The sequence below is a fragment of the Camponotus vicinus genome, unplaced genomic scaffold, assembly GCF_025532165.1.
Source record: "Camponotus vicinus isolate PSW18456_S1 unplaced genomic scaffold, iyCamVici1.0 SCAF_11, whole genome shotgun sequence".
Lineage (NCBI taxonomy): Eukaryota > Metazoa > Arthropoda > Insecta > Hymenoptera > Formicidae > Camponotus > Camponotus vicinus.
The window spans coordinates 13,509,743-13,536,681 of NW_028141947.1; the positions used below are offsets into that span (position 1 = coordinate 13,509,743).

Below are 26,939 nucleotides of genomic sequence, written 5' to 3' on the forward strand. Positions count from 1 at the left end.
AACCTTACGAGCTATTTACATGGATGCTGCATCGACGAGAACCAGGATAATATCGGAGATCGCTGATTGGATCCACGTGCTGTCAACAGCGGCCAATCGGCGAGCGCGTATTTGACGAACAATCGTGCGCTTGATTTTACGCGGGTAGACGACGACGACGAATCGGATCGAGCGTCGTATCGCGCGTGTGTTTTTTCGATGTGTGTATTGCAAATGGCGGTCGTTGTCGTGGTGTTTTGTGAGATGTTACCTCGAAATTAACTACGCCATATCGTTAATACAGCGTTCGACGAGCGAGAGAGTACCCTTAGGACAGATCGGTGCCGCGATCGCGGATCGCCTGCAATCATGGTGAAACTGGTGAAGAAATTCTTCGCCGGTGACAAGGTGTTTGCGAAAGTTCGAGGTTACCCGCCATGGCCAGCCAAAGTAAGTATCTAGACGCTTCTACGACGAAATAGAAAAATGTCTAATACCGCGTGCGATGTTATCGTATCTCATTCTCCGCGAGTATCCGATCACGATGACGCAACGAGAGATGGATATTAATTATTTATAGATTGCGTCTCGGATCGTCTCGCATGTACGCGGTCATGTTTTGTAAGATCGTGTTTCTCGTATAGAAGTAAGAAAAGCGCGGGATTTATGTAGGATGAATGATATTTCGCTAAGTTGTAATCCTGCATGATTATGATGATTGATAAGACGCGTAGCTATTTATATTTACGTAATATTACATTAATATTAATTAAATTCGACTAAAAATTTATATTTTTTTATAAGTCTAACTACATATATTTTTTATTATGTATATATATATGTATTATATATATGGCGCACATATATATATACTTTTTTTTTTCAGCACGTATATATGTATCAACCTTGCACATTATGTACAAATGTAACTTAAATGTATTGTCTATCTATTTACAGGTTGAAAAAGTCAGTGATCCAAATTCAAAGAATGCTAAATATAGTGTCTACTTTTATGGTACAGGAGAAACGTAAGTAACGTCATAAGTTGTTGCAAAATTTAGCTTACTTAATATTAACATAGTATTGCTCTGTAATATATTAGTCTTTATCCTAATATTGACAAATGTTTTCATGATATTTAATCAAATATGATATTAAATTTCAGAGCTGTTTGCAAAGTTGAAGAGTTGTATACTTATATTGAAAACAAAGCAAAGTTTTGCAAACCTAGTCGACGAAAATTTTTTCATGAGGGCATACAACAACTTGAACAAGAACTTAAAAATGACAGAAATAAGCCTATGGCAGATATTGCAGCCATTAAAGGTATTATATAATGACTAATATTAATAATAATAATGATAATAATTATTTATAATTATTTATATAATTATTAGATATATTTGTTAAAATAATTATTGTATAAATAAGCCAATTTGTGTTTATCCAAAGGTGCCGAAACGACGGAATTGCCAACTGCTAGTACTACAGATAGCGACATGGAATCTGGTTCCTTAATGATAGATGAAGGAGAGAAGAAAAAATCTTACAAAAGAAAATCTCTTACGTCTACCTCCAATACTTCTGTAAGTTTTTTCTTCTTTTTTTTTTAATACAAAAAGCTTTGGAGTATTTACTGCATGCCTCACAATACTGTGCAAAAAAAAAGAACAGTTATTGATGAATATACTCCAAAAGAGATTTAGGAATTGCCGACAAATATTTTTAAAGATTAAATAGTTTGTGCGATTGTTCCTTACAATATTATTTATAACACATATCTTTAAGAATTCAAATGTTACATTGGGAAATAATATGTGATAATAGGATACTCCAGAAGTGAAAAAGAAACGTGGTAGGAAAGCCACAAGTGATGCATCGAAACAGGAAGCTGCTTTAGATTCGCAAGGCGAGGAATCGCCTAAAGAAGTAGTTAGTCGTAGTGGACGCAAGATAAAACCAAAACGCTTTGCAGATTTTTCTAGTTCTGATGAAACTGAAACCAATCTGGATAAAAACGGTATATATAATATTTTTTATATCATAGAAATTTCAGAAAATCTATTATTGATATTTTCTCTTTTTATGTTATAATTTTATAAATAAATATTTAAATTATAAATAAATAATAAATAAATTATAAATAAATAAAAATAGTAAATATTTCATACAAAATTAGGTAATAAAGTAGTTTTATTGAATAATTGACTTTTCTATTATTTTTAATTCAATGCACAATGTATATATAATAATTAATGCATTGAGTTAATAAAATTAAAATAATATTAACATTCTAGAACTCAATGCATTAATTATTATAATAAATAATCTTCAATAATTTTATTTTATGAAATATTGTACTTGCCATCCATATCATGCTATATCAAGATTTAAAATTATGTATTATTTCTGTTTAGAACATTCTGGACGAGGTCGTAAAGCGAAAAATGAAGATTCTAATGAGCATCAAATAACACCAAATGTAATGCATAAAAAAAGGGCTGCTATTGAAAGTAGGCATTTATAGATTTTACTCTGCTCAATTTTGTTTAGTTATAATCTATTATTAAAATATCATTTATCTAATTTACAGAGAGAAATAATGAAGGATCGATACTTGATGGAACGGTAGTATCAAGTGCCGCATCTTCTGATACATCAAATCGCGTTCTCTTAGCTCGTACATTTGCTGGAGAACATGTAGGTATTAAGCTGGATATAAACAGGCCGAAGACTTTTGAAAGTAAAGAAGCTCGAACGCGATGGGATTGGATGGTTGCCAGGAATGCTATGAAACTCAAAGCGCAATTGGAAAGTGGTGAGGTTTTACCAGAGCAGGTGAAGGACTCTTTAGATTTTAATGTAGTCGTGCCAGAGGATGAGAAGCGTCTTTTAACAAAAGATGGTGCTGTTCATCGAAAAACATATAAATTGAGGTAGAGAGAAATTTGTTACATATTACAATTGTTTTGTTAATTTTGGTATTCCTCACAATTTCCTCCAACATATGTTTTCAAAAAAACGTTAATATAAAGGATACAATAGAGACGTGATGTTTCTATATTATAAAAATCATATTACATCAAGTGCAGATGACAGCTTCATGTGCGCAATATGCGCCAAATGTACAATGATTGAGTATCTCACTGTGGAGAGGATATTTATATATATTTTTGTTTTCTAGAGTTTCTCTCTTTTACCCGAAAAAGCCAAAATTAATAAGACTGTACTATATATAGTTGTGATATATATTTAATTATACATTATATATATATATATATATATATATATATATATATATATATATATATGATATACTGATTATTATATATATTTAATTATATACTATATATGTATTTAATTTATCCTACAACTGAAATGCTTATATGTACTATATTTTTTAGGTGGCTTCGTATAGAGGCTCAACTCCTACAATTAGATGCTCAAATAAAATCAAATCTAGGACTAGATCGAGCAAATACAGATAAATGTCTACAGGCGATGGACGATATCTTGGCTCTTTCAATTGATCCTTTAATGTTAAAGAAACATCCCCATATTGTTGAAACAGTGAAAAGGGTGAATAATATATCAAACATTTTAATTTTGATAGTAAAGAATTTTGTTGATCTTATTAAAAAATATATAATTTGCACTTTAAGTATTGTCCATTAACCTGATTCTCCTATTTTGTATATCTTTTTTAATTAATTATGTTTTTATTTTAGCTGCGACGATATATTGGCAACCTAGGAGAATGGAAACTAACTGCAGAAGAAGGGGTATAAATAATATATTTATAAAATATTTAATGTGATATTATTTTTGTTTCACTATAATCATTTACAACATTCTTTTCAGGCTATTTTCAAACAAAAGGCAGAACAGATTAGACAAAAGGCTGAGCATATATACAATAAGTATAAGGTAATTGTTATATGCAAAAAAGAATTTAAATATAATTATTTAAATGTTTTGTCATGCATTTACTAAAAACTACTTAAAAATATGCAGGCTATGTTTACTATACCTGAGGGTCAGTCATTTTGGCAATCATTTTCAAATCAAGTAGTCCATTTCAAAGAATTGACAAAAAATATGCCTGAAGAGAAGGTGTTTTCATTGATGTCTGATCCTGCTTGTTCAGGTAATTTTATCACTATTTTACAATTATAAATAAAAGTAACTGATTGGTTTTATAATTCAATGAAATATTTTTATAATAACTAGAGATGAGAGAAATAAAAAATATTCCGCATTGTGTTGTTACTATATGTATAAAAATGTTTGATGTGTATGTACATAGACACAGGAAGATCAGAAGATTCACTTGCAGATGATAGTGCCAGTCAACTAGATACAGATGTAGTTGAAGCAGAATCTATAGCAGAACCAGAAGTAGAGCATAAACCAGAAGCAGAATTTGAACTGGAACCGAAAGCAGAGACAGATTCTGCTCCAGTAATGCAAGCAGAAACAGAGGTGGAATCGGAAACAGTTGCTGAAACGGAAATAGAAGCAGAAGTGCCTACCAGAAGTGAGAGCCCCAAGAATGAGGAGATCAAGTAACATATAAAAATTTTTATTCATTAATATAAATTTTTGCTTATTTTCTTGTACTATGGTACTAAAAAAAAAGAAAAAAAAAGCGGATATATAGCTAAAGTATATCGAACGCATTTATAAAGTTAAATTTGCATTGATTGGTTTTATAATCTTCTATTTATATTTTATATATTGCTAATGTTATTAGCTAATGTTATTCTCATATAATTATTAAATTATTTTCCAACGACATAAATTTAACTTTTACAATATACTTGAAAATAGAAATATAAAATTCGTTAACTTTTTATTTGACGAGATGTAAATAATATGACCTCTTGTTACAATCAGGATCCCATTATTTTAAAATAATTTATTAAATATAATTTATTAATCTGCATATGTATGTCCTATACAAATAAAACTTAATAACACTTAATTCACTCATGTTACATATTTATGATATTTATTTTAAAATATCTATGCTATTTAATAAAAGCATGAAATTAAAAATTAAAGTAGAAATTATATTGAGAATTTTTATATGAAAATCTCTATATGAAGAATTCAAATCAGTGTTATAATAAAAAATATTAAAAATGATTGTAAAACCACTTTAAAGTTTGATTCTGTGAATGCGATCGATATAGCTTTTGCGCATGTGGAAATCAATCTCTTGAATAAGTTGTGTTATATTTTATTTCATGAGTTTGTGAATATATATTCACATTGTGCGACTGCAGTACACCTGCATCATCACTTGATACAATATTTGCAATCATTACTGGTCACAATTAACTGGATAAGATCAGGCAAATATTCACTGTCAGAGATTATTCAATAAAAATGGCTAATATAATAGATAAAATCAGAACGACACATGCATAGTATTTTTACTTGACAGTTAAATAATGCTGTCATGTATCGAAATACTAGTCTTTGTATATTCGGGTAGTGCCATGGAGAAAATTTGTAAAGAGCACATAAACACTATTCACACAAAACTTATTTACTTGTTTAATTAATACAATTGATGTTAGCGATAAACGTCACATATTACATAAAAATAATGCAATGAACGATAGGAAAATAGTCCTTGATATATTTGCATTTTATTTCAAGACTAGAAACGTTTTATTCCGCGTTTTTATCGTATTTTAGAAGTTTTCTCTATTATATGAAAATAACTTTTCTCGTTTTCATTACATTTCAAAGATAAAAATGTGTTTTTTTACATATACCTATGTTTTATTTTAATATTTGTATAATACTATCGTGTACTCAAAATATTACTATTTCGATTAATATTACATTAAAAGTGCTCGTAAAAAAGTATCGAAATTGTACAAATTAGTGATACAAACCAAAAATTTTCGGACGTTACTATATTTTTATTACGAGCAACGTGGCAATTACCGTAAACATTTTATGATATAAAATTGGTAAGTATTAAATTTTATTTTATAATTAATAATACATATATATATAATGTATTACGAAAAAAATATCAGAACTTATTAAGAACGTAATTTTTGTCAAAATTGGAAATTTATTCAGGACGAAATTATATCAAAAATTGGAATAACTGTCGTAACAGATGTTATCCATTTTATTCTACAAACCGGAAATAAAAAAATTTATTTCCATTTTCATAAAAATATAATAAAAATGTTATAATTACATTGAATTTAATATCATATAAGTTAGATTAAATTATAAATGTACATTTAATAATCATATAGGATATAATTGTAATTTTATAATCGCATATCTCGATAAAAGAAAATTTGTAAAAGTAATCTTGTTAATAAAATCGCATATCTGAAACGACGAAGATTTATGATGAGGTATGATCGATATATTTGTAATAGCTATATTTATCTACTTTTATGTTTGCGGACTATTTTTTAATATTGTTTTTTATTTGTAAGATGTCCGTAACATATGACTTATATTTTTTTTTATTTCGATGTAATAAATTCAAAGATGAGTTAAAAACACTTAAAAATCAATTTTATAGAAGCAAGGTCATATTACAATGGCAAGAACTGATATGAACACTCGATTTATAATAACGTACGTGCATAGGGCTTGTACAGATACTATGGAGTAGATAATATACGAGTATATACAATCTGAGCTTGTATCTCGCTTCAATGTATTATTTTATTCATATAGATATTTTAGATTCATATGAAATTAAAAAATGAGAAACAAAAGATATTTTTAACAAATCACAAAAAGAAAGAAATATAAATTAGCAAAATATAATAGACAAGATTTAAAATCTCATTAATTTCAAATTATACTATGAAAGAAGATAATCTAAGATAATTATACAAAAAATTCTTTAAATTACAATACATCAAGAGAACACAAAACAATGTTTAATACGTGAGTATTTTATATTTTCAGATAAATCATCACATGACATAAAGTTTTCGTTTATACTAAAACAAATATTTTATATAAAACAGTAAAACACATAAGTGTATACTTCGTAAAAAATTTATCGCTAAAATGAGAAAAAATTATATTGAAGGCTAAAAACATTTTCACATATTTCCATAAGAACTTAAAATAGATGCGACGGATTGAAAGTTATGAGGAAATTTTTCAAGTCATGTTTGCATTAATTACTACGATAATCTAACTAACATTAGAGTTGGAAAAATGCACAAAACTATATATTCTGTATTCATATCGTACTCGTTTATCAGACCATAGGTGACAATAAATATTCCAGAAAGTCTTAGTGGATGTCACTACATGACACAACGTGCTTGCTAGCCTGTAATCTGCTATTTTATCACAGAATCGGTATCGAATGATACAGAATAAAAGTGTTAGTCTTATATTTTTTATTACACGCTTATGAGTCTCGTGAACTTAATATTTAATATTTTGCATACATGATGCGATCGCGAGGAAGTCATTTGTGAAAGTTCCTCGCTACATACATTCAGTGCCTTCGCATGACTAAAGCGCGACACAAAGCGCAGTGACTTTATTAATTTTTATAATTAATCTTGTATGACATTTAAACAAATACGATTAATTTTGACTTGCAGTAATTGGAAAGATAGATATCGATAAATAACAGGCATACACACATATTTCTTCGTTTAATTATAAATTATACATATGTGAAACGATATTATCTTATAAGTTAACAAGCAAGACTTCAAATTATAATGTATAAATTAAAAAAAATATTTATACACATAGATAGTTTATAAAAGTATATACGTATGTAAATGTAATAGTAATATAAAATGTATGTATATTGAACTGAAATATGAAAACAACAGAGAAAGAAAATACTTATAGATCATGAGAGAAGGCACGAATATACATAAATTGATAAAGTCTAACAGAGAAGAGCTAGAAGAGAAGAGCTAGAAGAGAAGAGTTAGAAGAGGAGCTTAACTTTAAATTGAATTATGGAAGAAAATAATCATCGCAAGAATATCTCCGGTTCGAGTGATTTAATTTTCACGAATGCTAATATTTCCAATTTCTTAAGAAATCTAAATAAAATGAATATCGCCGTGGAAAAAGTCAGTAAACAGAAAGTAATGAAAATAAGATCACATCAGGATTCTCTCTGGATGCTTCGGATGTTAATAATATTTTTCAAGCTCATCGGACTCGCTACGTTCATTCGTCGTATTGATACTTCGAAAAAGAGAACATTATATACATTCCAGTATTCCGAATTTGGCATCATCTACAATGGCGTATTAATCAGCTTAATGGTCGCTTCGAACTATCTATCGATACCGTATAGAATTAAAATAAAGTACGAGAACAAGTCGAACTTGACCGTAGTTATCGAACTTGTGCAAACTATATTGGGCACCATCGTAATCTGCATGATTCTGTTCTTCTATTGCGTAGATCAGAAATCCTTTATACGAATCATAAATCGATTGACGGATATTGAACATGAGATTGATCATTTATATCGCCTGTATAGTCCGTTGCAACGACAACGTGTCTTATGGACCATGATCCTCGTCTGCATTTCGAACAATTGCCTATTGATCGTTCTCCTGGTCTCTGAAGTTCTGGCCTTCCACTCGACTCCGGTCTCCTGGCTGACAGACATTCTGCCGACATTTCATGTGGGGTGGATGATAATACAGTACTTCATGCTGGTTACGATTATCCAGACGGATTTCATTGACGTGAATCGGGCGATACAGACCTTATCCAGGACACCGGATCTTCGACCGCAATCCTTCTATCAGACGCGCCGCATGATCGTCAGCAACTCTACCGTTAATCAGCTACTGCAACTGCGAGATGTGCATTGTAATCTCTGTGAAATCTCGGAGAACGTGTCGGATTTCTATTCATTGCCAATACTCTTCGGCGTCACTTTCCTTTTTTTGTCACTTATATATAACGGCTACTATCTTCTTTCGCCTCTGTTGATGTCTGACGAAGTTTTAGAATATGTGATTTTTAGTAATACCGTCGTCTGGTTAATATATCTGACTTATCCCATTTTTCTCCTCACCAACAGGATTACTAGGATTATGAATGAGGTAGGATAATGCAAATTCAGCTTGTGTATCATGCTCTAATTAAAGTGTTTTAATTATTTTACTGGTGAAAGATAAAATAAAATAGAATGTTTTACAAAATTGCGTGACATTATTCCAATTACGAATCTATTATAGATGGAGAAAACGGGCAATATAGTGCATAACGTCTTAAGTTGCGCGATTGGCAAAGAAGCAAGATCAGAGGTAATTGTAAAGGAATCTCTTAAGGACACTCTTTGTTATAACATTCGACATTGATTATAGATTTATTGTTATAGCTCAAGCAATTTTCGCTTCAAATACTACATCGTAAGATACGGTTCACAGCTAATGGATACTTCACGCTTGATAACAGTTTCCTTTATTCGGTGAGAATATTGAGAATAATGTTCGAAATATGTCTGATGAGAAGGAGAGAGAATTAAAAATTCCCATAAGTAATAAACTATAATAATATACAACTTAGTAATAATAATTTTCATCAGCTGATCGGTACGGTGGTGACGTACTTGGTGATACTTGTACAATTTCAAATGGGAAGTTCGAGATCACAACGTAATTGTACACGTCAAGATTCGTAAAACGCAAAATAAAATAACAAATTGAAGATAAGAATAGAAGATAGAATAATGATGTATCAGGAGGTTTCTTGAATTGAAGAATTTTACAAATTCAATTAAGGATGTCGACACGTGCGCAGAATTGCAACGATGATTGCCGATCTCCGTAACTTTCTAATGTAATTTAATTTAATATGTACATATATATTTAATTTTACAGAATTGAAGGATGTAAAGGTAAAAAATATATATGTTGTACATAAATTACATATAATTATCAATTAATTTATTATATTATACATCATATCAATTTGAATGGCACCCGATTACTATAGGGTACAATGGAATTCTAGTACAAATTTCTCTAATGCGTGAACTTTTTTCCATCTTTCTCACAAGAATGTCTTATAACGATCAATTTTCTTACGCCATAGATTGCACTTTCTGTTATACCGGCTCGGAAATTTTTCAGACAAGCATTAAACACGATCACTAACGATGGTCGTTAAAAGCTATTAAAATTCATACAAGTGTTATACAAAGTTTGTTTCTCAATGCGGTCCTATCTGGCTGTAGCGTAGGCCCACGTTTACGAATATCACTTTGTATAACAGAAATAGCAATCTTTGTACATTTAATAATTGCACATTAAATTTTAAAGTAACACAGTATATGGTTTATAGTTATACGACAGGCATTTCAGCTACTTTCCTTGTCGACTAGGAAACTAGTTTCCGAGACGATCTTTCCTAATCACAACCAATTAAATACTACGTCGGCGAATTATAGCCCATTCGTCATCGTGAATTCGCTGCGAAATTTATGCGCGAAACTATGCTCTTCGAATGTGTGATAGAATCTTTCTCTTCACATCGAAGATCAATGTTGCGTGATATGTGGAACGCATTATACATACACATATCATACATACATTTTTCCATAAATTTATATTATATTTTTTTTACATATTACATATTCATAAATTTAACTTGCACGTTTATACCCGCATTCCTAAGATTATGGCACGCTTTTTCTCTCTAGACATTTTTATTCGTTCCGTTTACAATACAATACTTCGTATCTCCAAATGTCACACTATGTAGCATTAATATTGCAATAACAGATAAGCGTTGTTAATGTTTAACAAACGCGTATTTGCGCATGACTTTCAAGTGATTTAAATATTTTACGCGCGAGCGCGCACATTTTCTTTCTCTAAAAATATACTAAAAGTACGTACACGCGATTATACTTTCCAGCACGATATAAATGTTTTATATTGTTTTAACACTGTAGGTCTTCCCTTGTGTGCATTCCTACGTATTTTGAATATTGTAAGTTTCGCATTGGCTTCATTGAAATTTTTTTTCAAACTACTCGTTATAGCAAAATGTTCGTATAAAAAAATGTATAAACGTTTTAGCTTAAAATTCAATTTTAGAAAAAGTTCAATTGTAGAAGTTCCATATTTACGCCCTAAATAATATCGTATTTTATTAATAAGCTGAATTGAAAAGCTAACTTTTTAAGATCCTTTATCATTGATACAGATCTACTGCAGATTGTTTGAGAAAAGATTCTTTTGTTTATATTCTGATCCTATATTCCATAAGTTACATACGTTATTTGTCAATGCAAATATTCTGTCGGTTTGATATAAAAAGTTCTGAAATTAATTACCTCAATTATTTTATTAAAGTTGATATAATAAAGTGTATTTGAATAAAATATTTTGTATTTCGTAAGTTAATCAAAGTTAAAAAATTATGTTTTTCAAGAATATAGTATACTAAAAATTTTCTTTTCTATATTCAATTAATTAAAATATCAATAAACAATTATTTATTTCATATACGACAGAATATATCCATTATCAGTAAAGTCGTAAGAATCGTCGCATAATTATTATATGTCATAGGATATATGAATCCACAGTTATATTTTTTCTCTTTAATCACGAATAACATTGATTATTCTTCAAATTGCTTTTTATTACTGTCTTACTTTATAGGACATTACATATTGCATCTATATTTTTTATAGTACGTAAAATTTTCATTGCAACAAAGAAATTAATTTTACTATAATTAAAATGTATATATTGTCTTTGATGACTAGTTGGACGTGTCCAGATATCAAAAAAGTCAGGAAAATAAAATTTTAGAATTTAGTTCGCATAAAATTTTAGCTAGAATCTAGAACTTTATAAAATAACAAAGATATATTATTTATTTTTGGTCTAAAATAAAATTTTTATCTTAAAATATCAACAAAAAAAAATAATTTACTATATATATAATAACTAATTTCGACTACGAACGAATATACGCGGAAAAAGTTCCCTGTTCAAAAATTACACAATATTAGTATTTCGGAACAGAAGAAGTCGTATCATTGTATCATTTAGGAGTAAAGAATAATTATTGTTAATTTGTAAACATAACAGTTTCCTTCTTCTACTCTTAGCTCACAACAATTTCAATAATTTTTGATCGACAGTATTGAATTATTAGATGATAAATAATATTTAAATGCTTTCTTAACAAGCGATAGTTGTCGGATTTCCTTTTTTTAGCACGTACCATATTCACTTGCCAGATCCCTCAAAGGAAGCGTACGTATAATATATGATTGACGTATATATTGTGGGGTTTCTTTGGCATGGTTGTAAAGTTACTTTAACTACTAATATCTACACGCAGAAATATATTATTGCACGGCAATACGATATTCTTATACATTTTTTTCTATGATTCACATAATTAGATGTTGTTATGATGAACTTAAAGCTATGTGTCAAACTATATCTGTCAATATTCAAATATTCGAATAATTGGAATTGTACAGTTCGGATATCTGAATCATGATATAATCTACATCATGATACTTTTTATCATTACTTTTATTTATTATAATTTATTTCATACATGTCAATCTATGAGAATGATCGATAATGAAAATTATTGATATTAATTATTTGAATATTTGAATAGATTAAAGCTTGAATAAATTCTTCACGGGCCGTGATTGAAAACTCGAACTGTATTATGTAATTTTTCTTACTTATATTTTATAAATGCCATGTATATGTTTGTTTAGTGTCGCAATTTGGAAAAATGTGCGTCCCTTCATGAAGTTCTAGCATAGATATACTATTGCTATTGACTTATATAAATCATATAAATCTTATTAATTCAGATCGTGTATATCGTTTAAAGAAAGATATATAATAATATAGAAGTATATTATATTTTACATTCTGTCATCACTAAACATGTTTTATCGTACGCCTTATTATTTCAAAGAATTTTTTCGAACTTTAGAATTCTTCTCATGGTCTCTCCTGGTATATGATTAAATTAACAAAGAAGAATTATTTATTGAATAATTACTAGAAAGAATATAGATATACGTTGTCTCTTCTGTTCCCACATACTTTATAATTGTTTTTACATGAACATCAAACGGTTTTAGTAACCTGTACTAATATCGAGAGGGAAATGTTTCATAAAATCACAATTGGACACTATTGGCGAATCTTGTTGAATTGTTCTATATACATTGTTAGAATGTGTATGATCAGAGAGAATCTCATTTATAATTCAGTATAAACCGCAGAGGATCGCGAAATTTGACGCACGCATTGTTCGCTAAATATAATACAAATATAATACAATTAAATAAACCATTGATAAAAAAATGATAACGTTCATTTTTTATAGATATCCCTTTGGATAAGGATAATCATATTTGGGAAATTAGACATAATTATCATTTCAAATCGTCAGTTCAATGGTGATTTATGAGATCAGAATAGAGGTTATAGAAAGAGAAACAATATCGAAATGAAATGATTGAAATTAAAAATAATTATATGCCGCACTAATATATATTTAATAATTCATTTCTGCTGTCTTCTTATTAAACGGAAGTTTCGGCTGAGGTAGTACCATTTGCTTTTAAAGAATTGATGCTTTCCTTGGATCGTATTAAATCTACCTGGAATAATTGAATTAAAAAATGTTCATTAATTTCGAGCAACGTTATTTTTTAAAATTCGAACATTGTTGTCTTTAAAATTTATTTTGATATATTTTTCCTGAAATTCTTCTAATAAGATATGTATTGAATTATTTTTTGCTATCATTCATAAGATTTTCTATAAATTTAAAGAATTCGAAAAATTAAACATGTTATATATATAATTAAAAGTTGTTTCATAATTATTTTTATGGCATTTAATTTTTGACTTTTTTCATTTGATTACAATAATTATGAGAAGAGAATGTAAAACTAAAGAAAAGAGTAGTATAAAGATAAAGATAGTACTGCAGATACTATATATATTTAAAAAAAATTTCCGAATAGTTTTAATAAATTGGCTTTAAATTGGTTTTAATAAATTGGCTTTAAATTGGTTTAATAAATTTATTAAAATGAGAATTTTTTTAACAAATTTGACATTTGTTCTTTTCTTCATTTCTTCTTTTATTTATGGATATAATTTTATTAATATAGTGAAATAATGAAAAAAATAGTTTTTAATGTTCATGCAACGGTAAAAAAAGGTAGCTAATAATATAATGAAAAAAAAAGAAAGAAACATGCAATTATAGATGCTTTCATTCCATCTCATAAGAAGAGAAAACGTTATATCAATTTATTTCTTCTTAAATTCGCACTTTACGTCTTTCTTCGATTATTTTCGATGATTACCTTTTTTATACGACAAAATACATATAAAGTTAACTACTGTACACATAATAAATAATTTAAATGGGAAATGGAACTTTTGTGAATGAGAAATGAGTCTAGAGGTACATGTAACGTCTTCTCAATCAGTGTTTAATTATTTCGGTGCATAAATCAACGCAGAATACGTGCATATGTATTTCTATATTTCTATAAGCAAAGCTGAATCTCATAGACGATTATGTTGTTATATAAAATTGCTATGAAAAGAATGAAACATATGTGATAAATTTGATAGACTAGTAACAATAAACATAAAAAAATTCTCTTTTTTATACATGATTTAATTGTACAATGAAACTTTTATAAATCTACAATATAAAATGAAGCTTGGAATCTAAATACTCTAAGTCACGCAGAATTGCATGCATTACGCGAATTAATATTTCATGTACATAGGCATATTATTATATCATTGTTACATGATAAAAGATTCTCATCACATTCTTGTCGTCTATGAAAATCTATTTTTTTCTACGACGAGTCGTCCACGTTTGAATTCGCTTTTACGTCGACTCGACGAGGGCTGGTCATGCCGTCCTCGTTTGTAAGTTTACTCACAGCGGCGGTGCATAGGATATGTTGCATGCCGGTATGTTGGTGCTCTTGCTGTGTGTCTTGCCATATGAATTGTCGGTTTTTGGTGATGGTGATGGTAGTTAGAATTTAGAGTCATTTACGTTTGTCACCTTGATAGAGATTCCACTGTCATCCTCGTCCTCTTCGGTCATCGTCGTCAGTCTCGTTGTCTCATCGGTCAACAGCGAGGTGTCCTTCTTCGGATGCTTCTTTTGTTTTCCTACACTATGCGTCAAATAATTATATAATAAGTTTCTACAATTAATAGTCTTCATATTAACTTCCGGTTTCTCTGTTTGAGAAACATTAGAATTTTCATATTTATTGTTTAGGAAAATATTAGTGAAAATATCTCTGATATTTTTGTTTGATGATATTTTAATAATTGGTTATTCGCCTTCGACTCTCTTCCTTTCGCAACATCTTAATTTTATACCGATGCAATTTTTGCATTGAGTTTATATGAATACATAAGTAAGATATTTGATCAATCATGGATAGGTCATCACAATCTTGAAGAAGGTTTTTCATAGAAATATCCTTGCATGCACTTTAGAACCAAATAAAAAAACAAAAATAATATACACAAAAAAAATATACATACAATATAAGAATATAAAATATAAGGAACAAAATGTAACATTATAAAAAGTATTATTATTGAAAGAAACTAAAATAAAAATAACAAGACAACGAAATAATTTTTATTCCACTTTTCATATTTTATTTAATTTTATATGTCTTGTTTTAAACTTTGCAAAGTTATGTACAATTGTTCGAAATTCGATACCTACTTGATTAGTGATTTTGATTGCTTTAATTTTTCGTTGCCTTCGTTGACCTGTTGCCAGATACCGGTCTTATTCACCTCCTCGCTGATATTGATACTTGCTAGAGGAATCTTCATGATATTCCCGTTAGCCAAAGAAATTTGAATATTTCCCGGTGGTCCATATCCCATCGTCTCGGTCGGATCCTGTGAAATGAATTAAACGATAGTGAGTATCGAGGTTGATACGCGATTGATTTCTACCAGAGGCCATGCAGAAATTCAAGCGAACTTTGCGTTGCCTTTAAATTGCTGGGAAGCAGGCATGATGCCAGATGCTGCTTGCCAGCATGTTTCATGAACTAGTCAATTATACATGACAATAAATTATAGATTTACACAAGGGAAGTAATAATGACAAAAGAGGGAACTCGTGTATAACGCTAGAAATTAATTCGTAAGAGTATGACTCTTTGTGTGTAGATAAACCTAAAAGAAAAAATGCACCTGAAAAATTAGTGCGACGAGCCCATGACAGTGGAATCAGTTTTGTGTGTAATTTAAGAAAAATGATTCTCTATAAAATAGATATGTACAAATGTATATATATATTATAACAATGATTCTGCTTGCCTCGCGTGATATAAATAATGAGATATTATCATTCTGTCCGCGTATAACGATCGGTTATATTGATTGAGATAGCGACGATCTTGATGCTTATACTTTAAAGAGAATATGTATCATTAACACGCGTTTGCAATTATATTAAATTATTCAGAATGAATGAATAAAAAGGTCTGTGTATGCGTAAATGCATACATTATTAATTTAATATTAATCAATATTTCTTTGTATTTAATAATACAAAAAAATTTTTTAAAATATGACCTCTTTTGACAATCAACCGAGCATAAGCTACAATAAATCATCGCTGTCGTCATGCGAAACGCGGAAAATTTGTAACATGCCATTGCGATCGATTTAGCGGCGCGTGATTGACATAATTGCAGTTGAAACGCATCCGACGCGCAATTCGGTGCGTATTCGATGCGTAAATCGACTCACAGAATTGTCAACGTCCCGAAAAGCGCCTCTCTTCGTTGAATAACGTGTAACGGGCATAAGAGATTAGTTCGCCGAATTTTTATTCGCTTGCTGATAAAAGAATATAGATATATGATAGTCGCTATGCGGCAAAACTACGGACGTGCACTTATAGTGACGTACCAATGACAGGCGGAGGATTCGACGACTGACGGTTTTTTTCGTTTGCGATTTCTGTACCGATATTCCGTGTTTGTCCGGCTTGTGATTTCTTTCGGTAGCTCTCTCATTTTCTCTCGTTGAATCGTCACTCTCCTCCGTGAGTCATGGTGCTTCCGGTCTCGGTTATTCCGTCTTTAATTGCATTGTCAACGAACGCACAGTTGTCGACTGTTATACAGTGCGACGACTCATCTAATTATTCGTTCGCGTTAAGAAATACGTAATTAGAAAAAGTATTATTTTCTTATTGATATTATTTTATCGCATTATATGAATAATTAAACACATAATAATTACGTCATTTTATATATCTGTATCCAGTTACTGCCTATATTTATCCTTATATAATTTTCAAGTTGGCAATATGTTAAATTTGATAAATTTTTCAATTAATAAATTAAGTTTTAATCCAAGTTTTATCAAAAATTTTCTGAAATCGCGGGATAAAATTTTAACTGAGCTATTTATATGGAAAAATTGCTTTTTGTCATCTATTTTTGACATTAACATATCTATCTCTGATTAACATTAATACATACTTGGAGAATAGAGTTAATATTGGAGAAAATCTTCTCTTAATATTGGAATTGATTATAGTAAATTATTATTTCTACAATTTAATTTTTTATTAAAAATTCAGGGTTTTTTTAAACACGTTAAATTAGCCTATATTTAAATTGTAAAAATAAAATGTATCACCCACATAAATAAATAAAAAAATTGAAGTAGAATTGTACAAAAAATAAGGCTAATTTTATAAAATACATATATAAAAAAATTCAACGTCATTTATTATAAATGTAAATATTACTATTATGTACTTCATATTTTTTCATTATTATATTACGTAGTAATAATTTTCAAATTATATTAAAATCTTGATATTTCATTATTGTAAATTTGACTAAAGAAACTCTCAAGCAAGTTCAAACGTGAATCGTTAATTGTCTTAGGAGATGTTGAAATTATAAAAGGGTTCCGTGTTTCGAAACAATAATGTATTTTTACATGATAAGATAAGTGGAAATTGTATGTACGACGGCGCATCGAATCGATACAAGAATGGTCCACAGAGAAATATCAACGACTTGGCGATGTATTAAATGCAGGAGAGACGAAACTTTCGTTTCACCGAGTCGTGATATTGATCGTGATGCGTCGATCGCTACTCGACAAATATCTTCGTTGATACCTTTTGGATAGTCGACAACCTGCTATGTATTTAATAATATATATAGTCGATTAACTGTGATTATATTAAAAAAAAATCTCTGTTCGCGCGCGCGCACGATGTAATAAATATATGTATATATTCTTCTATGGTGAACTAACTGTAATTTTATTTATTTTTTGTAGTTTACCGTACTATTGAAATATAATATAGAATTATAGAAGCGCTACATTTAAGTCATTCAAATGAACGAAACAGTAAAATATTGCTTATCTCGCAACAATAATTTTCCTTAACTTAATTGTTAATTTATTACAGTTTGAAATATCCTGCCTACGTTACATGGCTATACCATAATATTACTTATTCTCGCGATTACATTATATTGTAACAAAATCTCTTAGAGTTGTTTTATATTTCTACTTTAAATTCGCCTAAAATTATAAATAGCAAACAAAGAGCATTATGCATCATAGAATAATGTGTTCATCATAGAAGAATAATCGGTAATCTGAAGCGAAATGTGTTTTGCGCAAAATAAAATTTCGGACAGCCGTCGACGTATTCGAGAAGCGCTCGCAGAAACGATCAGCATTCAACACATTATCCTAATTTCGCTACAACAACAACGCTATCGATACAAATATTTAAGATTGCGGTATCCAAAAGTCTACCGTGTTCAAAAATTCAACAACGATTATTATTACATTTACTTTAATACTGGTCGGTAAGCCACCTGGATTGAAGAATTGTTTGGCACATATGCTGGATGGAAGACGAGAGGATGGCTTTCGAGACCGAAATCTTGAGTCGTTGAAAGAATATCGGATGAAAAATTCGACGCGTAAAAGTGTTTGACAGACAACGAGTATTTTCATAAAGTGGCAAATACTTTCGTGCTTCGAAAGAAAAAAAAATTTTGTGGACTGAAAACAGTCTGTGTGCGTTTTCGAAATGTTTGCATGATACCATTCTCGTCGTCTTGGTGTGTTCAGGCGATAAAGCGTCCTTTGCGAAATTCTCAACCAGAAAAGAGTAAAGAGTTGTTTCGATGCAACAATAATCGTAAAAAGTATGCGTTTTGCGTAGAAATATATTTATATATATATATCACATTGGTCCACCCGTTTTTTTTAAATTATTAAAGCCCGAATTGGCTCTCTTATAGAATAAATTATTCTGCATATACATGATATAATGCACTTCAAATTAAACTATATCCTAGCTTATATGTCTTTACTCGAATCTGGTCTTTACGCAGCGACGAAAAACTGATTCGTTTTAGGTGACGTTCCGATCGCACGTGGTATACATGTCGTTTTCTCTGCAAAGGGCGGATTCCCCAAAGTCGGAGAGAGTTATAGTGACCACGGGGCGAGCATTCGCCAGGTGATCACCGTTTGTATGCTATTTGCAACAATTGATGGCGTTTAATATTCGTGTCGCGGTGCTAACCTCGCCGTTCTCCAGTTTCCGAAGCTCCTCGGCGTGTTTTTTGCTCGGTTCCGGCATTATATCGTCGAGGATCTTTAACTCGCGTTGCGTAAACATCAGATCCAGGGATTTACGGATGCCAATCATTACCACGAGCTGTAAAATTTGAGACAAACTTGTAATCGTTGCAAACTCTAGCGAGATTAATTTATTTATCTAAAAGATTAATTAGCTCTAGGTTTTATAACAATATAATTGATTATTTCTCTTCCATTCGTAAAATACAAATTAATGTTCTAGTAGCTATTTCTAATTATTTTAATATGTTTTAAAATTACGAACCGATGGATCCTCCACCCCCAATTACTCACCATTAAGGGAAATAGGATAGAAGTAGAACTGAAAGATTTTATAATCCACAAGCAGGCGAGGCAGGCAAGCTGGATTACAGTAAACATATGTACGCGCTTCAATGGCACCTAAAAAAATATATTTGTTTTAAAATATTGGAAATAAAACGATAGAAATAATATTTGACTGCCAAGCATCTTAAATTCAATATTTTTCGAATCATTTTATTAAAAGGAAAATATATATAAAGCTGATAAATCCAATCTATTTTTACCTGCCGAAGGAACATGTAATCTGGTTGATATTTGACGGGCATCAGCATAATCAGAATTCTATCGAAGAACTGGAGACCCTTCAACGACGCGACGCCCATGTACAGGAAGACACCGAACAACACCGGCATCGGTATATTCCTCAACATTGGTGTTAGGAACACCGAGCATCCGATCATCAGGAAAATCAATATATGAGTAACTCTCTGCTCGCGAACACCCAAAAACTGCGGCTTCTCACCCGGCGCAGCGCATTCAGATTCCAGCTTCAAGGAGTTCACGTGATTTATGGAGAGGACCGTCGCTGCGACGAACCATGGAAGTCCCATCACCGAGCATATCTGGATAAGAATCGCCAGAATGAAGAGGTCCAGATGATATCCGCATCCTTTCTGTAAAGAAAAAAAAAATATTTACGAAATTATTGATCGATGTCATAGTGAATCTTCAGTTATATCTTACTATTTTAATTGTCATTTAATTTATTACGCATTCACGTAATACTTGAGAATAAATAGAAATATTTTGACAAGCGTAATCGCTCACCTTTAATTTGTTCTCTTTTCTATTAACAATAACGGCTGTGATTTGCTGATCCATGAAGATCAATATAGTGCCCAATAAAGCGGGGAGGCATGCAATAATAGCACTCCACAACGGATTGTGCTGAAAAGGCGAAATTATCCATCCTCGTTCCTCTAACGTTGGTTTGAACTCTGTCGGTACCTCCAACTTCGGTGTTGGGATGCCCACGAAATGATCCAATGTGCTCATAGAAAATATTGCGATTATTACTGCGAAGTCGCTCACCACTTGTCTTACCTGAAATAATAATAGAATATTAAAAAATAAATTTGTGTACCAAATGTGAGAATAAATTATTGGATTTTCGATATGAAGAAGAAATGTAATTATCTTGAGATATCAACGATGAAATTAAGAAGCATCCATAAATACAGTTAATATGTATAATATCATATTAAATATATTATTTAATAATATTAATAATTATATTAAATATATATAACGATTAATGGTCACTATAGAAAAATTTGAAATATAAAAGTAATGATGAATTTTGAAACTATTTTCTTTAATTAGAAAATTAAAGTTTTGATACGTTGATTATTTTTAAAATTCTTCTCAATTTTATTTTATGTTTACCTTCGAGGGGAAAAATAAAGCGTTCTTGAAATCCTTGAGCTCGATTGACAATAAGAACGTGCCCATGAATAGAATAATTGACATGAGGAACACATCGGGTACATAATGCGGTGCGTTGCAGTCGTCGCCCACCATCGTACCATTGTAATTCTGAAAGAAGTAATAATGAACAAGATGCCAAAGGGAAATCATAACCAAGAGCGTATTTTCTCTCCGATTCTGAACGCCTAGTAATCTAGTTGCTCGCAGGAACTTGTGATTTCTCAAAAAGGATATACTAGAAGAAACGTACGTGTTTGATGATTGTGATTGAATATAACGAGATATTTGTGTGTATGTTTGACATTTCTTTTGCGTTTCTTACCGTTCGCAATTGCAGAGATGTCAAACAAATTATTTAAAAGTCTACAATTTTTATAACGAGACGCACGCGATAAACTAGAAAAATAAAGATCACATTAATAACTTTGTTGTTGATAGAGTTTATTAATTAAAGTGCATTCAATGTTGACAGATCTCAAAAGTTCTAATGCAACGAAATTATTTGTTGTTTTCTAGCTAAACAGACGAACTATAAATAGAAAATAATTGTATGTTATGTTTACCTCGCAAGCTGTTTTATCCAATGTCGTCCAATTCACGTTATCATAACTGGATGGCAGACTGATGTTTGGTGATTTGCACCAGCAATTGTAGTCCAATGTTTCGCTTGAATAGGTGGTCAAGGGATATTTCTTGCCGATCGACAACACATTCTCGATAGCCTAAAATGATATTGATACGCTTAATAATAAATTAAATAGAGTACTATCATAACATCTCTTCTAATATGAAAAATTTTTGATTAGTACAATAATTATTATAATTGCTGATGATAAATTATCTCTCATTTTCTCGCTTCTATAATTTGTATAATAAATAATAGTTTAATAATAAAAAAATAGTAAAAATAGTTTTATGCTAAATTGTGAAAAAATTCGAATAATTATCTTTTGCGGTTTCTTTAATGACTTTAAAACGAAAAAAATTTCGAAAGATTTATTGATATAACATATCTATCTATGATATTGATAGATGCTATTACGACTTTTCTCACCTTATAGATAAAGATGAAGGCGATGAGAGTTGCAAAATTCTCCTCTGTAAATCGAGTGATGTAACAGACGCAAGCACTCGCGTCAAGAGCCACGAGGATGAGTAGAATCGTGGCTATCCATGTGCCGATCCAGAAGCGAAAAGACATGTAATTCCAGTCGACCTTTCTGCAAGAAGAATAACAATCTGACCAAATTATCTTGAAATCCGCGAAGAAAGAAAATGTGTGTTGCTGAGAAAAAATTTATATTTAATATTCTTTATCTTTGAGGAAAGTTAGGATGCTAAATTTTAGAGGAGATTCATCAAACTGTAAAAAGCTATTATTAGTAAAACTTTAGATCAACTTCTTTTGAGACTCACTTGCAGAATTCATAGACAATTGTCTCGAAAACCAAAACCGGACCGGTAGAACCGAGTATAGTTAGGGGTTGGCCGGAAAAGAATCCATATCCTATGCCACAAACGAAACCGGAGACTAGTGATTCCATCGCGGCCATGTTCTTCCCGGTAGCCTCACTGAGTAATCCACCGAAGGTAATTATGGGCGACAAACAAGCGAAATACAAGAAGATGAAAGATGCTACGCATTGAAGCGCCAGGGCGTCTTTGAAATCAGATAAATAAAACGGAGCTTTCCTTTTAATGTCATTAATCAATCCTCCAAATAATTTTCCGGATCTCGAAAGACCCGACTCCTCCCTCAGCTTCTGTTCATCAGCCTCCTCGTCGAAGTCTTCCTTAGGCTTTTCCTCCTTGGGCCTCTTCCTGATTTCCTAAGGACATCGAATTAAGTCGCGATTGAGAAGAAACGAATACTTTTTGAACGTGTACGTTAAAGTTAAAAGTTGAAATCAGTTTTAATTTTAATGACTTCAATTGTCCGGACAATCTCTTGCTGTAAATATGCAAGAATATTTTATCGCCTTTTATTTCTGCTTGAGACTATTCTCACCTGTGATGGTATAGCAGCTGGTGGTTCTATTCGGATTGCCGGATCCCATTCACCGGGCGGTAATACCGTCACGGCGTCTAGGAACTCATCGATCCCAGCTAAAAGATGATTTCTGTTTTTCGCTTTGTAAGCCACGTCATGGAAGACTTCGTCGGACATCAAGGTCGCCATAGCCCGACCGATCTCGTGAAAACCCGAATTCCCGCCCTGATCGATTCATGCAATGTGAAATATAAGCGAATATTATAAATATTACAATCTCGTCATATCCGATAATTATATTAAATTAAATAATTATATTAAATTAGAAATTTATTTAGATATTTAAATATAATTAGAATTATATTTAATTAGGAATTAAATTCATATTATATAAATAATACTGTATTTGCGTGCATCGTTCAATTTATTTTCAATGATTTGTTTTAATATTAATATACTTTTATGATATTCTATTCTTTACTCTTATCTTGGATATCATTGATACGCAAATTACGGAACATTATTTTATGAACAGACCTAATTTCTTATCACCGGCACATTATATATCAATGGCAAATGATAAAAACATTTAAATTTAAAAGCAAACATACACACATGTTTGGAATTGTACGAAGAAACATATGGAGAGCAAAGTCATTGTATGTTAAGCTGTAATAAACACGTGATCGTGTTTAAATTGCATTTGCGCCGAAACTAAATTACTTTGCATATAGGTCTCTCGAGACAATAGTCAGCAAACGCAATCAGTATGCATGGCTGCTTTATTGAAGGTTTAATTGCCGCGTTGTGTTAGTGAAAGCGGCCTTTTCGACGAGTCTTAAATTGATAGACGTGCGAATATATATGTAATATGTAAACGCGAAGAGAGAAGACCTTGCACAAATGGTTTAAAGGCGGTTCGGACTGGTTATACTCTTTTTTTAGACTTCCATTCGAGGTCGAGCGCGATTGTCTGTGATGAACAGTTGATATCAACTGTAATAGCCGAGTAGATATTGATTCGTGCAGATAATTGACGATTCAGAAACATGTCAAGGAATTCGTTAATGGCTACCGCACTTGTATGTACGGCAATTTTATTTGATATAATCACAGTTGCCAGCGTTTTATTTGCGACACGCGCTATATTGATGTTCTGATATTTCAAACACCGTGAACACTTTCGCCCCCAGTATATGAGCTGTAACTTTTTCTGAATGTATGTGACATTCGTATAAAAATCGTGCAACACTTTCAAATTCATAGTATTCAAAATAACATTTCACTTTTCGAAAAAGTCTGTAGAAAAGTGAAAATAATAACTTTAAAATTATTTTGTTTCTTTATCATAGAAAGCTATTTTTTCTTATTATTTTCGAAGAGAACAGGAAAAGCTTAATAAATTGCTAAGTTTGATCGCATTTCAATTTACCTAACTTTATATGAAAAGAAAGAAAATTTATAATAATCGCGAGATTTTTGATCAGAGATGGCAAGAGAAATTCGTAAATTCAATTGGAATATTGCAGAGTGTGAATTAAATGTTTTGTATTATTTTCGCACGTGTAACGTGCAATTTAATTAAAACGAAATATCTGTCGTATACGATATCGTATGCGATAAATTCTCGTTTTATTACAGAGATTCTTGCACAATTAACGAAGTGGTATCTGAAATGATCGCGATCGTATTTTATTTCTTACGTTTTGCTCGCATGGTTTGTAATCTCGATAAAGTTCTTACCATCGGTCCTAAAAGGACAAAGATGAATCTTGTCGGAACAGGAACTTCTGTCAGGTCACCCATTATCCCAGCCTGACTTAGTCGGATAAATGCGGACAAAGTTTTGTCGAGGAAATCGACTTCACCCACGAGTATGTTGCTCGCCTCGGCACCGGCTGGTATCTTTCTCATAAAGTGCGTATTACCCTAATGAGAAAATAGAGTTAAAGTTGCTCGGGTTAAACTCTGCTCGCGTTACTTAACGGAGGGCCGACCTTAATATTAAAGGGGAAAAACTCATACAAAACTTTTCGTCAAAGAAGCGAGATTTGCGAAAGTTAGAAAGTAAAATAATTTCTCGTTTATCTGATATTACTGGTAGAAAAAAAGGTCGAAAAATAAATAGACGATAAATAATCGAAAAATAATTATAATAAACGGATTCGATATTTTCGAAATTAAATTTCGATATTTTGAAGTTAAATTGTACATTACATAGTCTTTTTTACAATGATTTAGTCATAATAACTCAAAACTATATCTGATGATTGAAATTAAATGCCATATTTAGTACATTGTGAGGCATTTACATTGAAATACATTGAAATTGTATCTATTGTTAGAAATATAATATCCAAATAATATATCTACCAACCCTATGATTAACATCTCCATTCTCCAATGCAGAAGAGCTGTGATTCCTGCTGATGGATATGCTGCTGGGACTTCGGTCCATACCATTGCTGCCTGGTTCTTGGCCTGAAAGAGATCTAGCTTACTGCCTACTGCATTTTTACGCATAAATTGAATCGGTGCAACCCCCTTGTCATGGCTTTTATCCGCCCATGCGTCACTAATTCTCGCACGTCCGAGTTAAATTGCAATTTTGTGCTGTTTGAATTTCATAGCCACTCGTTCTAAAACAGCACGTTCCGCTTTAAGACAGTTTCCCGTAGAGAATCAAAAAGAATAAGGACGCGTCTTTATCTCATTATAAAATTTGCCTGTACATTTGCCATGAAAATTCATTAGTATGTTTGCAAAATAACCGAAAAATAAGTGAAAGTTCCAAAAAAATTGATCTGCATTTATTAACAGTTATAAATGTAAGATATTTTATTTCCGTAGAATAAATATTTTAAAGACAACGGATTTCTGATCTTAGATTAAAACGATATTAATTAAAAACATTACAAAACTAAATATGCCATTTCGACATTTATTTCATAAACGATATCTTGAGATAAAAGTTTCTTTCTGAATAAACAGCAGGTTCACAAAGCTGCGTCTTCATGAGATTGAAACTTGTCTATCTTTTATAATGATAAGAAATATTCATTAAAAGTTTTTAATGGAAGAACGTATATTTTTAGCAATTTTCGATCGTGAACGAGGATATTAATTTTTATACCTGCATAACTATGAACAATCAATGATCCGATATATGTATAGTGTTTTATTTTATTCGTAATAATCCGATATCGCAATTACCTTTGAATTTCGTAAATTAAATATGCTATCTTGCGAAATACATTAACCAAATTCTCATCAAGATTAAAACTATTATGTATAATGTACAAAACAGCCGTTTAAATCATCTGATTAAAATTAATAATAATCGAGAAAAAGATATGACTAATTATAACGATACAGATTAAATTTAATATTAAATCGCACCGATGTCCATTAAGCGGTTCAATATAATCGCGGAAAGTGGTCATATTAATTTATTTGTAATCAAATTTGAATCTTGTCAATGCGTGAAATCGATATAATAACCGATTTAT

The 26,939-nt window shown here is 30.9% G+C and overlaps 3 protein-coding genes across 9 annotated transcripts in view; 2 read left to right on the forward strand and 1 right to left on the reverse strand.

Annotated features, from left to right (window-relative positions):
- The first annotated feature begins 185 nt into the window (after positions 1-185).
- Positions 186-26,939, forward strand: part of Jasper (JIL-1 anchoring and stabilizing protein) — a 52,765-nt gene continuing 26,011 nt past the window's right edge. The window contains exons 1-14 of one of the 5 annotated variants that reach the window (XM_083082561.1): positions 188-429; positions 937-1,007; positions 1,145-1,305; positions 1,432-1,565; positions 1,807-1,999; positions 2,397-2,492; positions 2,573-2,915; positions 3,384-3,558; positions 3,708-3,761; positions 3,841-3,906; positions 3,994-4,126; positions 4,286-4,544; positions 9,213-9,281; positions 9,356-9,445. In XM_083082561.1, the coding sequence (XP_082938687.1) occupies positions 349-429; positions 937-1,007; positions 1,145-1,305; positions 1,432-1,565; positions 1,807-1,999; positions 2,397-2,492; positions 2,573-2,915; positions 3,384-3,558; positions 3,708-3,761; positions 3,841-3,906; positions 3,994-4,126; positions 4,286-4,544; positions 9,213-9,234 (1,788 nt within the window). In that variant the 5' untranslated portion in view covers positions 188-348 and the 3' untranslated portion in view covers positions 9,235-9,281; positions 9,356-9,445. Of the gene's footprint in view, positions 430-936; positions 1,008-1,144; positions 1,306-1,431; positions 1,566-1,806; positions 2,000-2,396; positions 2,493-2,572; positions 2,916-3,383; positions 3,559-3,707; positions 3,762-3,840; positions 3,907-3,993; positions 4,127-4,285; positions 4,545-5,233; positions 5,617-9,212; positions 9,282-9,355; positions 9,446-20,245; positions 20,773-26,939 lie in introns of those variants that run through there. The other 4 variants (XM_083082562.1, XM_083082563.1, XM_083082564.1 and 1 more) reach the window with 4 other exon arrangements.
- On the forward strand, positions 6,921-9,182 carry LOC145961935 (uncharacterized). Its single transcript, XM_083082566.1, has one exon. The coding sequence runs from the start codon at positions 7,968-7,970 to the stop codon at positions 9,084-9,086; it is 1,119 nt and encodes a 372-aa protein (XP_082938692.1). The 5' UTR covers positions 6,921-7,967; the 3' UTR covers positions 9,087-9,182.
- The window catches only part of Ndae1 (Na[+]-driven anion exchanger 1), a 51,071-nt gene continuing 34,033 nt past the window's right edge, over positions 9,902-26,939 (reverse strand). For all 3 annotated transcript variants that reach the window (XM_083082559.1, XM_083082557.1, XM_083082558.1), the window contains 14 exons: positions 25,808-25,911; positions 25,174-25,359; positions 23,449-23,655; positions 22,857-23,269; positions 22,495-22,660; positions 22,004-22,162; positions 21,399-21,548; positions 20,781-21,056; positions 20,237-20,626; positions 19,983-20,090; positions 19,633-19,767; positions 15,763-15,944; positions 15,070-15,193; positions 9,902-13,636 (listed from right to left, as the gene is read on the reverse strand). In XM_083082559.1, coding sequence (XP_082938685.1) covers positions 13,559-13,636; positions 15,070-15,193; positions 15,763-15,944; positions 19,633-19,767; positions 19,983-20,090; positions 20,237-20,626; positions 20,781-21,056; positions 21,399-21,548; positions 22,004-22,162; positions 22,495-22,660; positions 22,857-23,269; positions 23,449-23,655; positions 25,174-25,359; positions 25,808-25,911 — 2,678 coding nt within the window. In that variant the 3' untranslated portion in view covers positions 9,902-13,558. The remainder of the gene's footprint in view (positions 13,637-15,069; positions 15,194-15,762; positions 15,945-19,632; positions 19,768-19,982; positions 20,091-20,236; positions 20,627-20,780; positions 21,057-21,398; positions 21,549-22,003; positions 22,163-22,494; positions 22,661-22,856; positions 23,270-23,448; positions 23,656-25,173; positions 25,360-25,807; positions 25,912-26,939) is intronic.